Genomic DNA, 16,034 nt, shown 5'->3' on the forward strand with positions numbered 1-16,034 from the left:
TACAGTAGGCCTATTCATGTTCATATTGACCATATACAGTGGGGCAAAAAAGTATTTAGTCAGCCACCAATTGTGAAAGTTCTCCCACTTAAAAAGATGAGAGAGGCCTGTAATTTTCGTCATAGGTACACTTCAACTATGACAGACAAAATGAGAAAAGAAATTCCAGAAAATCACATTGTAGGATTTTTAATGAATTTATTTGCAAATTATGGTGGAAAATAAGTATTTGGTCACCTACAAACAAGCAAGATTTCTGGCTCTCACAGACCTGTAACTTCTTCTTTAAGAGGCTCCTGTGTCCTCCACTCGTTACCTGTATTAATGGTACCTGTTTGAACTTGTTATCAGTATAAAATACACCTGTCCACAACCTCAAACAGTCACACTCCAAACTCCACTATGGCCAAGACCAAAGAGCTGTCAAAGGACACCAGAAACAAAATTGTAGACCTGCACCAGGCTGGGAAGACTGAATCTGCAATAGGTAAACAGCTTGGTTTTAAGAAATCAACTGTGGGAGCAATTATTAGGAAATGGAAGACATACAAGACCACTGATAATCTCCCTCGATCTGGGGCTCCACGCAAGATCTCACCCCGTGGGGTCAAAATGATCACAAGAACGGTGAGCAAAAATCCCAGAACCACACGGGGGGGACCTAGTGAATGACCTGCAGAGAGCTGGGACCAAAGTAACAAAGCCTACCATCAGCAAGGGCATTGAAGATGAAAGGTGGCTGGGTCTTTCAGCATGACAATGATCCCAAACACACCGCCCGGGCAACGAAGGAGTGGCTTCGTAAGAAGCATTTCAAGGTCCTGGAGTGGCCTAGCCAGTCTCCAGATCTCAACCCCATAGAAAATCTTTGGAGGGAGTTGAAAGTCCGTGTTGCCCAGCAACAGCCCCAATACATCACTGCTCTAGAGGAGATCTGCATGGAGGAATGGGCCAAAATACCAGCAACAGTGTGTGAAAACCTTGTGAAGACTTACAGAAAACGTTTGACCTCCGTCATTGCCAACAAAGGGTATATAAAGTATTGAGATAAACGTTTGTTATTGACCAAATACTTATTTTCCACCATAATTTGCAAATCAATTCATTAAAAATCCTACAATGTGATTTTCTGGATAGTTTTTTTCTAATTTTGTCTGTCATAGTTGAAGTGTACCTATGATGAAAATTACAGGCCTCTCATCTTTTTAAGTGGGAGAACTTGCACAATTGGTGGCTGACTAAATACTGTACATCGTCAAATCACGTCATCATGAAATTACTTTACCCTACAAACCCATTGTGTAAGCCTAGGCCTAATAACTGGCCTGCTGAAATAGTTACCCTGAACCACTGGCTTTCGTTTGTGGCAGGCAAACTGGAGGGCATTGCTTTACCCACCATGCATTACATGTTTAACCCTATGCTGAAGGTCCAGCAGGTCTGTATCTCAGTCTTAATATCTATTAGTGTATATTTTTAAACAATTATTCTATATTTGATTGTAGTTTGATAGACTGTAGGCTGGGAAATGTGTAATTATGTTTAAAGTACCTGTCCAGTGTTTCCAGATTTATGAATTATGACTTAACCTATAATTACTTACAATATGAGTGAAATAGTTTTCCTTAAAAAATTTTTTAAAAGGAGATTGTGTTGGAATTGTGTGGGCGTACCAACAGAATGATATGGGCGTTTACGATCCTAAAAAAATATTCATGTGAGTAGACCACTGATTGGCCTAAGAAATTCCAGCCTTTAGCTATGGCCATAAGAGTAAAAATTAGCAGCATATCTATAAATACACAGTTTAAACTTTTAGTACTTGCCCACATGATCACATCTAAGACACCCTGTTCATGAAACAATAACATTTTATTGAGATCATTTCAGTGTTAAGTACTTCTGTTTGACATTCTCGGAATGTGTACTCATATATAGCCATTGTTTTCAAATGTTCCGCGCATGACACTTCATTCCTGAAACAAGTGACTGATATCTGGAGTGCCACTCAGACTTCACCCAACATCAATACAACTCTGACACAAGTGGGACAACAGTAACAATAGTTTTTAAAGGGGAGTTTAACATCCCAAAGGGGAGTGTATCTGAATAGGCATATGTAGAACTGATTCTATGACGTAATAACACTGTATTCATAACCAAGTGGGAAGGTGGTATTTACCAGATACGACTGGGAAAAATCCACTTGAAAACTGCCACAACTGTTAATTACTAGTGGGGAACTGTCATCCTCGAGCACCTTCTCCCACATGCTGACCTCTGACATTGCCTACTAAGGAAATTACCTCGATAACAGCATTTTCTTCCTTAAAATGCCACAAAATGTTTTTTTTTAACACCAATTTGTTTATATGACAGATGTTAGTTTGTTGGCCATTAGCCAATCTGCGTTTCTCAAAGCATGTGAATGCATCCAACACATGACTTTACAATGGGTAATTACTACCGAACCCAGCAAATGTCACTGCTGGCGGGAGGAGACTGGTGAGATGAACCACTGCAGTAGGTTACACCACTAAGAGCTTATAAAAACACAAATACTGTCATATGCCACCAAATGAGAGGGAAGAAACAATCCTGGTAGGTTCAGGATCACAAATGTGATTTGTTTGTTTTACTCATACTATGTTGACATTGTACAAAATGGGTTGTTCAAGACTGCAGAGTTAAAAACCAACAATCACTCCTGTCCAATGATCCCAAACATACCCCGTCGTAGTGGCCACCGTTAACATTCACTGACTACACCCAACACTACAGGGCCAATATTCATAAGGTTGTGGAAATCACATACTGTTGTAACTGTTGAGAACCATTTGGGAGAATTTAGCAAATATATCCACACTTCTGAACATAGTGAATACAATGGTGGTACTCTTGTTACTTGGTAATAATACGTGCAATAACAATGAGTTAAAGTAATTAAAATTCACGTTTTCATTACTGAATATCTAACAGTAACTTTACAACACCCCACCAAACAGACCCACAAACATAATTAGTTTCTCTTCTCAGTAAGTTAATTGTTCCCTGAAAATGACTACTAGCCTATTCATGGTTGTAAGTGCATGGCTGGCATAGGCAACATAGAATGATGTTCAATTGAAACTTCAAGTGCCAGAGAGGAAACCAGATCAGTGCAGAATAACAATAAGAGGGCAGGAGGAGAATAAATAAACCTGATGACCTGTAGGCACGGTGTGATTCAAAATGTTAGAAGACCAGAAATCCCATGAGCCTCGAATGCAACCCGGTTCAACCCTGTTTACTGCTGCGTTCATAACCAAGTGGGAAGTCAAAATATGCCACATACAACTTGGAAAAAGCCACCTGAAAGGCTGGTAATTACTAGTGGGAAACAATCCACATTAATTTATATAAATGTTGCATTTAATTGTCAATCTATTAATATGGCTTTTGAATACTATAATTTGTATGCAAACATGATAGCTTTACTTTTAGTTTAAGGTTTACGCAGCTTGTTTGCCATTAGGCTTTTCTCAAATTCAAAGCATGTGAATGCATCCAACTAGTATTTAAGACCTCACAACTGGTAAATTCCCACCTCCCATTTGGTTACGAACGCAGCATGCCATCATCAGCTTCACTGTGTACCCAACAGTGTGTAACCCTGCTTGTATGGGCAGTCCGCTGAGGGAAGGATGCATTCTTGTGACAGAAAATGAGTGGGCCAATACAGGAGGTGGCTGTGCTGGCAGATTAGGGGGAGGTCTCCCTTTTCAGGGAAAATGTCTGAGTTCCATTGAGATGGCGGCTGATCATTTCTCTGCGACTGCAGCTGCCATGGGGATGCGGATTGTGGCCTGTGCCGTCGCTGCCAGCTCCTCGATCTCTGTGTTTAACCGCCTGATGACCCACTCCATCGCCTCTCGTCCCTGAACAAAATACCAAACACACATGGGGAAGTTATGGGCTGAACAAGGCCATACATGGATGAGATTGTTTTATCTCATACTATTTCCATTCAGATATTCCATCCAGGCTGCAGGTGTAAAGTGAGAGGACTTACTTTGCCTGCGTTTGCCGAGATGGTTTTGGCCATGAGCCCCTCCAGGTAACTGCTCAGACTTATTCCTTTCACAGAGATAAGTGCCTCTTGTGTCAGTATGGTCCTAAACACAAGAACAAACAGAATAAAAAAGTTTAGCTGTGAAAATCAAACCTATTTATTAATTTTGCTGTAATTAACCTTTAAAATCAACCCATAAAGAAAAGGTGTGTGTGTGTGTGTGTGTGTGTGTGTGTCTAGCTCTTACTTTTCGGGATCCTGCGGATGCGGCCTGTATGTTAACTTCTCGTCCACAGATACTATGTTAGTACATGAAATCTGAAAGCAGAGGAAAGTTCATCAATGTCAGTTTACAGGGCTAAAGCTAGCTACAATATCCACAAATGTACACTGAACAAACAAATGCAACAGGTAAAGTGCTGGTCCCATTTCTCATGTGCTGAAATAAAAGATCCACAAGCTGTTCCACAAGCACAAAAAGAGTATCCCTCAAATGTAAACAAATTTGCACACCACATCCTTGTTAGTGAGTATTTCTCATTTGCCAAAATCATCCATCCACCTGACAGGTGTGGCATATTATGAAACTGTTTAAACAGCATTATCAGGAATGTCCACCAGAGCTATTGCCAGAGAATTTAATGTTAATTTATCTACCATAAGCCACCAACATCGTTTTAGAGAATTTGGTAGTACATCCAAATAGCCTCAACTGCAGACCATGTGCAACCACGCCAGCCCAGGACCTCCACATCCGGCTTCTTCAACTGCGGGGTAATCTTGAGACTAGTCACACGGACAGCTGATGAAACTGGGTTTGCACAACTGAAAAATTTCAGCACAAACTGTCAAACCGTCTCAGGGAATCTCATCTGTGTGAACATCCTCACCAGGGTCTTGACCTGACGGAAGTTCGGCATCGTAACCGACCTCAGTGGGCAAATGCTCACCTTCGATGGCCACTGGTATGCTGGAGAAGTGTGCTCCTCACCTCTTGAATCCCGATTTCAACTGTACCGGGCAGACGTTGTTGTGCATGGCGTTGTGTGGGCGAGTGGTTTGCTTATATCAACATTGTAAACAGAGTGCCCCATGGTGGCGGAGGGGTTATGGTATGGGCAGGCATAAGCTATGCAAACAATTGCCTTTTATCGATGGCAATTTGAATGCACAGAGATACAGTGACGAGATCCTGAGGACCATTGTCATTGCATTCATCCACCGCCTCATGTTTTAGCCTGATACTGCACAGCCCCATATCGCAAGGATCTGTACACAATTCCTGGAAGTTGTAAATGTCCCAGTTCTTCCATGGCCTGCATACTCACCAGACATGTCACCCATTGAGCATATTTGTGATGCTCTGGATTGACATGTACAACAGCGTGTTCAAGTTCCTGCCAATATCCAGCAACTTGGCACAACCATTGAAGAGCGGGACAAGATTACACTGGCCACAATCAACAACCTAATCAACTTTATTCAAAGGAGATGTGTTGCGCTGCACGAGGTAAATGGGTCACACCAGATACGGACTGGTTTTCTGATCCACGCCACTACCTTTAAGATATGTGACCAACAGATGCATATGTGTATTCCCAGTCATGTGAAATCCATAGATTAGGGCCTAATAATTTAATTTCAATTGACTGATTTCCTCATATGAACTGTAACTCGGTAAAATCTTTGAAATTGTTGCATGTTGTGTTTATATTTTTGTTCAGTATACATCCGACAATAGGTTTGAACTCACATTTGTAGATTGCAGCTCAAAAGTCTTTTCCTTGGGGTCCACCACCGAATGTTCCTGGATGTATGTGTTGGTTCGTGTTATACCAATGAGCTGGGATAAAAATAAACATTAACATCACAGTCAGTGACATGTTTGACATCAATGACAAAAACAATACATCCGCAGATCTGTTGATTCACAAGTTAAGGTTTAAGAAACATTGACCCAATAACTTCATGCGGTCTTGATTACACAACACCAGTCTGAACCGTCAAGCTGAGACAACCTTCAGTAAAAGGTCTAGCAGAGCTGAGGTCATGGCAGTGTGCAATCATGCAACTACCACAGAGCTGTACAGACAGCCAACTGTTCTGAGCATTACCCACTTCACTGGAATGAGCATCATTCAATATTTTGCCTAGTCTAAACAGCAAGCCTACACATACTGACTAAGCCCCTGAAATAAACCTGACTGCTCCGATTGAATTTGTCAACATTAGTACACTCAACTTCTGATAAAAGCAATGGATTTGGATTGTTGCGTGTGCAGAAAAGTATATCAATATCTACAGCAGTGAGAAGAATATGTATCCTCATTGGGACTGGTGACCTGCAATGCACTCATCGGGATAATCATATCAGCGGCAATATTGGAGACAGGCATCCAGTGTGCTGAGGACTTACAGTCTTGGCCAAGGAGGGCAGTCCCCATTCTGTGCTGAGCAGTCTGTTGCTGTATAGCCGGCCCTGTGTGTCCACATGTCTGTTCAACACATCCACCCCTACCACGCCAGGGTTCATTGGGTTGGGATACTTCTGCATTGCTGCCTTAGTCACAGTCTCCCACGGGTGGCTGTGTGGGGGGGTGGGGGGTGGGGGGGAAAGAAAGACAAGACAGGAAATCAATATGACTGTAATACTATCATAATGTGTGCATTTCATAATCTTATCACGTGGACATCATGGCATGCGCCAAAATGAATTCATTTGAAAACCTGTCCTGACATTTATCTGACTAAACTTCACGGTGAAGGACGTTTCTGATGAACTCCAATGACTGAGTGGAGCAGAGACCAGGCTTAGGGGAATTCAGCTCTGACTAGTGATTAGCCCAAGGTCAATACTTACATATTAAAAACATATTATGAAACATTTACCTTGTACCCATGTTTGTTCTCTGTAGTTGCATGCCTTTGTTTGCTATAATCCATACTTTATCCATAAACGTTAATCAAATTCAACCATCAACTTTTTCCTTGTTGAGATTCAAGTGACATGTGCATTTGCGCTGAGCAGTCATCTTCGAGCAAAAGCAATGAGCAAACCGCCAATGGTTGTATTTGTTTAATGTTTATTTAAAAAGTAAGGATTTCAGCAATCAAACAGACACGGAACTACAGAGGACAAACAATTTGATTAACGTTTATGGATAAAGTATAGATTATAGCAAACAAAGGCATGCAACTACAGAGAACAAACATGGGTACAAGGTAAATGTTTCATAATATGTAAGTATTGACCTTGGGCTAATCACTAGTCAGAGCTGAATTCCCCTAAGCCTGGTCTCTGCTTACAAGGTAAGCGTTTCAGAATTAACTTATTATTTTTTTTTTTTAAGTATTGACCTTGGGCGAATCGATGTAGTTGGAGCTGAATTCCACAAAGCCTGGTGTCTGCTCCACTCCATTGGTGGAATTAATCAGAAACTTCCGTCACCATGGAGTAGTTTAGCCAGCTAGACATTATACTGTGGGACATGGATTTTGAAATATTCATTATGGGTTCAGTAATACAAGTAAATGTACTTGGTTTGACCTTGACCATGTATCCTTTTTAATGTACAATTGCAGCTTTGTTTACAAATCGCATGCTAGGTTTCCATCTAATTGGCGACATGATTTATGCAAATATTCTAAAATGTGCATTTACCCACCAGAGATGAGTGTCCATCAAATTGACTTGATGTAGATAAAAAGCTGTGCGTGATGACGTAGTGCAAATACACATATGTTTTGCAGTTAAATTCCCATGTACAGAATAAAAAGACAAGTTAAATGGGCTTAGCATTTTCAACTCTATTGATGGATCTCACAACAAAATAATGGTGTTATATAGCGAGTGTTGGTATTAGCAGGTGCACTCTAGCCAACAGGTTGCAGATGTAGGCTGGCCTACCCCCACTCTATTATGAGATATTGGACAAAAGAGCAAGATTATTTTTATTTGTCAAACAGGCAGCCAAGCATCGATGATCATGTCACCAGAATAAGACCCACAATATTTATTGGAAAGGAGCATCAATTGAGCTCAACATCTGTCACTTTTTCAAACCTGTGAAGTTCTTCCTAACTTATTTTAACTGCATGCTTTCCCGACTAGTCGTTGTGGGAGGACCACACATTGTCGCGTGACTCCAAGTTCTTCGATATTATATCAATATTTCTCACAATTCATTTTAAAGAGACGGTAGACAAGATGGGATCTCTTTGTATTTTGTCAACATTTGGAAAGTTTAGACAAAATGTTACAATCAGTCCAGTAATAAAAAATATAAAAAAGACATGTACTTGACTCGCATAAAATGGTAGGATGGAAACCTGGTTAGAGGTATAAAATCCCCAGAGTATTAAACCCTGGTTATTGGGACATAAGAACCATGATCCAACCATTGTGCCTCCAGTACAGTAGGTGGGTAGCTAGCTGGAATAGAACGCCCTTTATTCGAGTCTCAGAGTGAATACCTGTTTTTTTTTAACATTTAACAGCAGCCAAAGTGAAATGTTAAGGCCTTTAACTGCCCCCTTACGATGAAATCGGGGAAGCGACAGTGGATCCGTCCGTTAATCACGCGTTCTCAGACAGCACTGGGACGATTGAGGAAACTTGTGTGAACACAATTACACCGATTGGCCCAAGGTGGGAGCTAGTAATTAACTTAAATGTGTTAGTGTGACTCTCTCAATTGGCCCGAGGGGTTGCGCTGCATCGTCCGCGGGTTACGCCATGTTTTTACTGTTGCCATATTTTAGCTTGTTGGCTTGGACTGTTGCCCTTCTTATTATACCTCAGTGACCGTTACGTAATGAGAGAAACACCTTTAACGCCATTTCTATACAGCTACGACCGGAAGTGACTTTTTCCATGGCAGGTTACGAGAACATAATGAATTCGCAAGTTCGACCACTGCTGGATACTTCGACTGGAATGCATTGACATAGTTAATTAGCTACTTGTAATGTGGCTAACTAGCAGCGTTAGCTAACTAGCTAGTATGATTTGGTTAGTTAAAAATACTGTTTAGTAACGTTAATATAATTATGGCTGCCTGTTTTCTCGATAGCCATTCGTAGAACAATAGCTAGCAATAACAATGGACAGAGTTTGATGTGTTGGCTAGCCAAGTAGCTTGTTAGCTAGCTAGCTACAACGTTAGATGCTCTAACTAAACACTCACTAATTTGGCAGAAGGCTAGCGTTAGCTGGCTAAAGTCAAAGAGCTAACGTTGGCCGGTTGGGAACCTAGCTACCACTACCAGCGCTAGCATGCTACAAACTTAAATAAGCTAGCAAGATAACGTAATATCAAGCGTATTTAAAATACGCACTTTATAAATCCTTATTAATAATTTACTCACTTGAATATGTGTTCGGAGGTCCAGATCTTCATGTTTTAGACCGTTTTGTCAGGGCTTGCGAGTCGGCCACTTACGACAGCTTGACCTCAGCTGTGAAGGAAACGACGTTGCCCACTAGTGGAAAAATTATGGTCCGTCCCCTCCACCCACTTCTTAAAAAAAAAATGATCAACCAATCAGAGAAAAACATGACCGAGTACACTGCACTGTAATTTTTCTGACGCGTATTTTTGAGTAAGAATTTATCTCGTACATATCTCCTTACATAACGTGAAAGGCTGTGCCTACCAAATTTAACGGGCTGTCAATCGCAAATCACAGACAATATCCCGCCCCCAGGAAGCGAGTCAAGAGAAGATTGCGGAGAGAAGGCACATATAGAACAGTGGGTTAGTTATACAAATCTTTGGATAATGTTGAGACACAGATAGAACAATGAGCTAGAACAATGGGTTAGTTTTATATATATATATAAAATTGGTTAAGAGATATTAAAGAAAGGAGGATATAGGGATCCCATTGGTCAATGAATGGAGGACTATATAGCACCCCATCCAGCAGACTGTCGACCAATCGCGTTCACGTTGTCATGCTGCGTGACGCGGTTGCTAAACTAATCCTCACGAAATGCCTTCTCAAAGGCAGGGTGCAAATCGAGAAACCTGCCTATTTTCTTCGAAAGTACATAATATCGCGATTCCAAAGCTATTATGATATTACAGAAAACAAGCTGACGTCTCTGAAAGGATGTGTAATGTTGTACTTCTTGTTGACGAAAATATTCGTCTTCGTTTATGTTTAACTGCGGTTGGCATCCAATATGTTGCATTACCGCCCCCAATTTAGATCCATTACACGTTGTGATACAAAATGGGAAAGGGGAACCCACTGTTCCTAGGCTGTCATTGTAGATACGAATTTGTTCTTAACGGATTTGCCTAGTTAAATAAAGGTTAAATAAAAATTTTAAAAGTATTGAATACATTGCAAGTTGAGGGGTTTTCACAACAGTAGCCGGGCTATAAAAAGTAGCATGATGGGCTACATTCTTTATTGTAACCACAATGTCACACATAATTTGCATCTACCTTTCCAATTACTTTTAGAGTTTGGGATTTACAAATGTGGGCTTTTAATTAGTAGTTACATTGTTTTAGTTTGAACGTGCAGACTTTTTTTCTTTAAATTATTGTTTTAAAGTTGGATGCTAAATATTTGACCAGTTGCAATTGTAAGTGGGCCTAATACAATTAAAATAAAATCTACTTATATTAGGCTGTTAAGCCTCATAGCCTACCTCAGCCAGTTAAGTTATTTTGTATAGGTCTAGGCTCCATCTCCATCTGTTGGTGTGCAACACTTGCATAACAAGTTAGCTATATTTTCAGCACCAGCCACTATTCACCTGATTACGCTGCGGTTGCCACCAGTTAAAACGCTGCGGTTGCCACCATTGATGGGGTAGGAGTGGTAAACACTGTTGAAGTGTATAATTGTAATACAATTGTAATACATACAGTTGAAGTCGGAAGTTTGTAGTAAGTTTGTTTTTAACTGACTTGCCTAGTTAAATAAAGTTTCAATAAAAAAAGACAATTATTTAATGTAGGTAGGCCGTGAATGGCATCACACACCAGTACAGTAGGTGGCGGTATATGCACTTAAAATTCGGATGCGATCCGCCAACCAAATCCCCAAAAAGAAGACGGGTCCACGCTAACGACGTCATCACGCACATTTCCGAGTTGTCCTTGAACGAAACATCGCTGGCAAAATGGTTGCATACTGGAGACAAGCTGGCCTTAGGTAAATGTATTGTATATTTAACACAATATTACATTTTGCTTGTATTCTGAATGTAAGGTGATGCACTTAAATTATGTAGTTACTAAATTGCATATTTGCTTGAGAGCTCTGGTGTGATGGATATGACTATCCAGCTAGCCGGAATGCTAACACGTTCAATGAACTTGACAAGCTAACTAACGTGTTTCCCGTGAGTTATATCAATTGTCGTAATTGGTGTGGTACCACTCTTTTTGTTATACGCATCATCGTGGTTTAAGAACACATGACAATGAATTAAGTATCATTCAGATGCTAGCCTCGGCATGTTGGCTAAAGTGTGATTATCTGTGTCCTCTGCAGCTACATTCGCTTCTCTGCGATCTGCGCAAGTGCAGTGCGTGCGGCACTGAAACCCCAGTTCAAAGTCGAGGCACTGAAGGTTGCGGAGTCCAGCGTCAAAGTCTACGTACCAAAGGCTGTAGCATGTAAGTGTTGAAAAGACAAATCAGAAATCACTACAGTATTGTGGATAAGAGGTGGGGATGCTGGACCTCAATTCATCTACCACCCACTAACCATCACACCATATTGCCTCATCTGCTCTTGCTATCACACCTGATATTTTTTTTGTACATACTGCAGCTGCCAAGTAAGCATGTCAAGTATTTGTCATTACCATAGACGTAGAACACTACAGAACTGCAGATTATCAACACACCTTAATGCCCATAGTGGGACAATATCAGCTCTATATCAGATTGTCTATGGTCATTACTCTGATAATCTGTAGTTCTCAACAAATAGCTAGCTACCATCACTAGTTTCTAAGATCAGTTTAACTTGACACACTTTATCTTGCAGGATCTGAGTACGTCATCATGTAATGGATGTTCTTCGGGACCAAGAGGATTTGTCATTGTCCCGGCCAACATATCTTTGTGATGGATGACAAAGCAAGGGTTACATCTAGATTTGTCGAGAGATGGAAAACTTAACATAATTGATTTTTCCCCTTTATAATTTGTAATTAAGAAAATGAAATAAAACTCCCATCTAAAAATAATTGTCTGCTAGATTAACTCATGCTTTATCTGGCAATATTAACTGTGAACACATGTAAAAGTAGGCTAAAAGCTCTGAACTTGGCCTTGTAGTTCAAATATTTTATTCATTGAATTAAATACTGTACATGAACTACAGTGTGAAATGAGAATGAATACTTTTAGATGAGCTTTTCAGTGGAATGAAACGGGGTCGTGTTCAGAATGTTGAGAGAGAAGCAGGTCTGTTCTACATAATGTATTTCTATCAGCTTCATACAAAACATCTATGATGTTGCAACTAAACTTAAATTAAATTGTTTAACATTTGGAACACTTCTGATTGGCCTATGGTCTTCCGTTGTAAAATCATAAGTCACTGAAAAATGCATGCATTGTGCAGGAGTACAATCAAAAGTGCAACTCCAGGGGTGTATTCATTACATCTTGCAATGGAAGCTGTTTGGTTCTTAAACAAAACAGGGAGGGACCTACCTGAATTTGTCCAATAGAAACTAGTTTGTTACAAAACCTTTGAGTGAACAGTTTCTGTTGCAAAATCGGCATGATGAATACACCCCAGATAAGAACCAAAAGCCAAATCGTCCTCTTCATAACAAATGTCATCATGCTCTCTAGTCGCTCTTCTCTCTGGTAATCTTGATCATGGTCTCCGGTGAGCGATACAGGAAGATGAGCTTCTCAAACAGTGTTTCCTCCAGCTCCATCTCGCCAGTCTCTCGCACAACAAAGATGTCCGTGCAGAGCTTCAACACCCGATCCACACACGGCAGCTCCTCAAACATAATTGAGCGGGATATCCCATTGAAGAATTCCCTGACAAATTTCCCGACGACCAGCACCACAGACATGTACAGGCCCACGATTCTGCCGTAGCAAGGTGGAATCAGGTTGAAGGTCGAGGCCAGGCAAGCAACATTATCATATGGGATTCCATGGAAAAGGGCAGAAAGAGACTTTATTTAGCAGTGAGAACAAATCAACAAGTTAAAGGGATATTCCTCTCAAAATGTAAATGGCTCCTGGGGAAGCATTGCATGGGTTTTGTTTTTTAACCTACCCCTGTCCCGCAAGAGCATCCAGGCTGGGGGGACTGACTTTGTCGTTGAACACCACTATCTCAATTTTGTGGCAGCTGCTCTGGATGTGCCCCTTTCCAGGAGTGCATTCCTGCACTATCCACCACTGACCCCCCTCTGCACTTCCGTTGTCTTCTGCGCGCTGTAGTTTGATGGACAGGGGCAAGAAGAAGGCAAAAGTCTGCAGGTCCTCAGGCCGATCCGAGTGTTCTGCGGTGTTAGATGGGACAGGGAAGATTTGAATCAAACGAGAAGCAGAGACCATGACATTTTTAAGATCCCATAGTAATACACGCATCTGCATTTGTTATGTTGATGTTCTATACCAGGGGTATTGAACTCTTACCATAAGAGGTCCAAAGTTGAGTTTGAGGGTTCTATACAGTATGATGGTTGAATAGTGTCACTAACCTACTTTCAGACGGGTGGCCATATTGGACACAGGTCCTCCGGAACCTCTGAGGAACTTGGGCAGGAGAGACTCAATGATCCTATCAGAGAGAATGAATGAGAGTTGTTGAGCATATCGACACCAATATATAATAACCGTTGTGATCGTCTCTTTTATAGTTGGGGTTATTCTGAATGTAATAAGTTCCTTTACATCTAGCTTTCAGAGTTAAGGTTATGTTATTGATGTAATGTTGACTGTGGCTGTGAATTCCAATAACATTTGATGATATAGTGAGAGTGCTGTGATGAGACTCACACAGAGTCACTGCGTGTCCCTTTGAGCATCTGAACGATCTGATCCCTCAGGGTCCGGTCCTCATACTTCACAGTGTGTTCCCCCATGGTCTCCACGTTCATCGACAGAGACGCATTCCTTGGGAGGAGGGGCACATGTACAAACTCAGTGATATCACAACCACTCACTCACTGGTTACGTCTAGTTGTTTATGGCTGTATCATATGGTGTATGTTTATTTCACCAATCATACGGTCTTGGCAGTTACACAAAGTCCAAAAAAGACAGTCCTTGAGCCTCAACGGTGTTACACCCTGTTCATGTATAACCAACCCAGAGCCCTATCCAACGCTTGTTCGTAGCTGGTCCTGCTACACTGCATGTACCTGAGTAGTACCCATCGCAGGGTGATGTAGATATGGGTGGAGTTGCTGAGTTCATGGATCATAGCGTCACGGCTGGCAGGGCTGATGCTCCACAGCAGACTGGCATCACTCTTGATCTTTGCAATGACAATGTCCTCGGCCATGTAGTTCCCAAGGAACTGCATAGCTGACTAGGAGAGAATGAGAGAGGTAGAGAGAGAGGAGTACGTCAGAGGTCCTCAAACTTGCAACTTGCTGTAGCGAGATGGAGAACACTTACTGGGTGAGTGGCATAGAGGTTGTTGAGCCGGTTGAGGCCTGCAACTGAGTATGGCACCAGGTTCTGCTCCTGGGCGCTCATTGTGAACATTGGCTGTGAGAAACGCACACAGAAAACCACACCAGCATTAACAGTTTCACAGAAGAAGAAAAAACATCACAGAAAACAGAGCGATTGTGAGCTGATGGGGCCATCGCAAACCTCATATCCTGCTATGCTGAGCTGAATAGAGACATCTAGAGGCTGATTGGTCACTCCAGCCACTGACTTGACCAATGACATGAAGAGGAGGGGGAACCAGATGACACTGATGAGGAAGAATATGATGAAGCCACCCATTCCATACTTCACCACCATTTTCTTCTTCTGCCCTGGGATGTGTGGGTATTTCTGTACAAATTCATAGTTCAACACAATTTCAAATCAGTTCAAGTTGAACACAATTATTCTTGATACAATAATACTTAGTATACTCTAGTGTTCATAGACATCAAACGAAGACAGACAAACAATTCTATAGTGATTCAGTTGGGAACTGTCAACTGCTACCAGCCTATTGGCAGTTCGGCATCCCAGTTACCTTCTCCGACTCCCTCCAGCACTTGAGTATGAAGATGTTGGCATAAATGTCCTCGACACAGATCCAGCTGCCCAGGCTGAGGGTGGTGTCGGTCCAGACCCAGTCCATCACGGCACGCAGCTCTATGAGGAACGGAACCAGGCGAAACCTGAGGAGTAGACATGGACAACCCAATGCACTGGTATTATGGATTATCTAAGACCCTTACAAGGAAGTGGATGGCTTTTCAACTTGCCTTTGCTTATCTATCATAGAGCATCGACTGTACCCTTGAAAAAGGAATAGGTTGAGGTAGTTGTAGTTCTTGGTCAGGAAGTTTCCCAGCACACAATTTGGGTAGCCACACTTGATCTGGTAGGCGGAGAGGCCAAAGTAGATGCACTTCACAAAGTACCACAACTGTGCCACCTGGTTCATGTTGAACCTCCTAGAACACAAGAGAATGACAATGAAAAAGGTAAATAAGCAGCTCTGTTTTTTATTTTTTATTATTGCATGTTTATTTACACAGTAGTAAACATGAACTCTGACCTCTCAGTCACCCCAGGGAGTATAAAAAACATCCAAAAGTGGATACCAAACACCAGCACCACTTGGAAGACACATTTTCCCATTAGGGTTTTCCGGAGGTACAGAGCGCGGTCCACTATCATGGTGCCAAACTGGATGAGCAGCATGACCAGGAAGGCCGAAGGGACCTGGTCCTCCCCAAGAGCATCTGTGATGTCAGCACCAGCACTGTGTTTCTGTTCCGACACACAAAAAAAGAAAACAG

At 41.6% G+C, this 16,034-nt stretch overlaps 2 protein-coding genes across 2 annotated transcripts in view; both read right to left on the reverse strand.

Annotated features, from left to right (window-relative positions):
* Positions 1–1,137: 1,137 nt before the first annotated feature.
* LOC139416320 (PRELI domain containing protein 3B-like) lies at positions 1,138–9,739 on the reverse strand. Its single transcript, XM_071164825.1, has 6 exons — positions 9,419–9,739; positions 6,468–6,636; positions 5,805–5,894; positions 4,299–4,369; positions 4,052–4,154; positions 1,138–3,917 (listed from the first exon to the last, which is right to left on the reverse strand). The coding sequence occupies exons 1-6, from the start codon at positions 9,448–9,450 to the stop codon at positions 3,801–3,803; spliced, it is 582 nt and encodes a 193-aa protein (XP_071020926.1). The 5' UTR covers positions 9,451–9,739; the 3' UTR covers positions 1,138–3,800.
* A 2,999-nt stretch (positions 9,740–12,738) lies between these two features.
* Positions 12,739–16,034, reverse strand: part of LOC139417549 (piezo-type mechanosensitive ion channel component 2-like) — a 33,723-nt gene continuing 30,427 nt past the window's right edge. Inside the window, exons 46-55 of the mRNA XM_071166791.1 lie at positions 15,791–16,005; positions 15,528–15,686; positions 15,260–15,407; positions 14,881–15,069; positions 14,680–14,772; positions 14,421–14,590; positions 14,056–14,172; positions 13,758–13,837; positions 13,328–13,556; positions 12,739–13,134 (exon numbers count right to left, since the gene is read on the reverse strand). Of these exons, the coding sequence (XP_071022892.1) occupies positions 12,882–13,134; positions 13,328–13,556; positions 13,758–13,837; positions 14,056–14,172; positions 14,421–14,590; positions 14,680–14,772; positions 14,881–15,069; positions 15,260–15,407; positions 15,528–15,686; positions 15,791–16,005 (1,653 nt within the window). The 3' untranslated portion in view covers positions 12,739–12,881. The remainder of the gene's footprint in view (positions 13,135–13,327; positions 13,557–13,757; positions 13,838–14,055; positions 14,173–14,420; positions 14,591–14,679; positions 14,773–14,880; positions 15,070–15,259; positions 15,408–15,527; positions 15,687–15,790; positions 16,006–16,034) is intronic.

The sequence above is a fragment of the Oncorhynchus clarkii genome, chromosome 9, assembly GCF_045791955.1.
Source record: "Oncorhynchus clarkii lewisi isolate Uvic-CL-2024 chromosome 9, UVic_Ocla_1.0, whole genome shotgun sequence".
Classification (NCBI taxonomy): domain Eukaryota; kingdom Metazoa; phylum Chordata; class Actinopteri; order Salmoniformes; family Salmonidae; genus Oncorhynchus; species Oncorhynchus clarkii.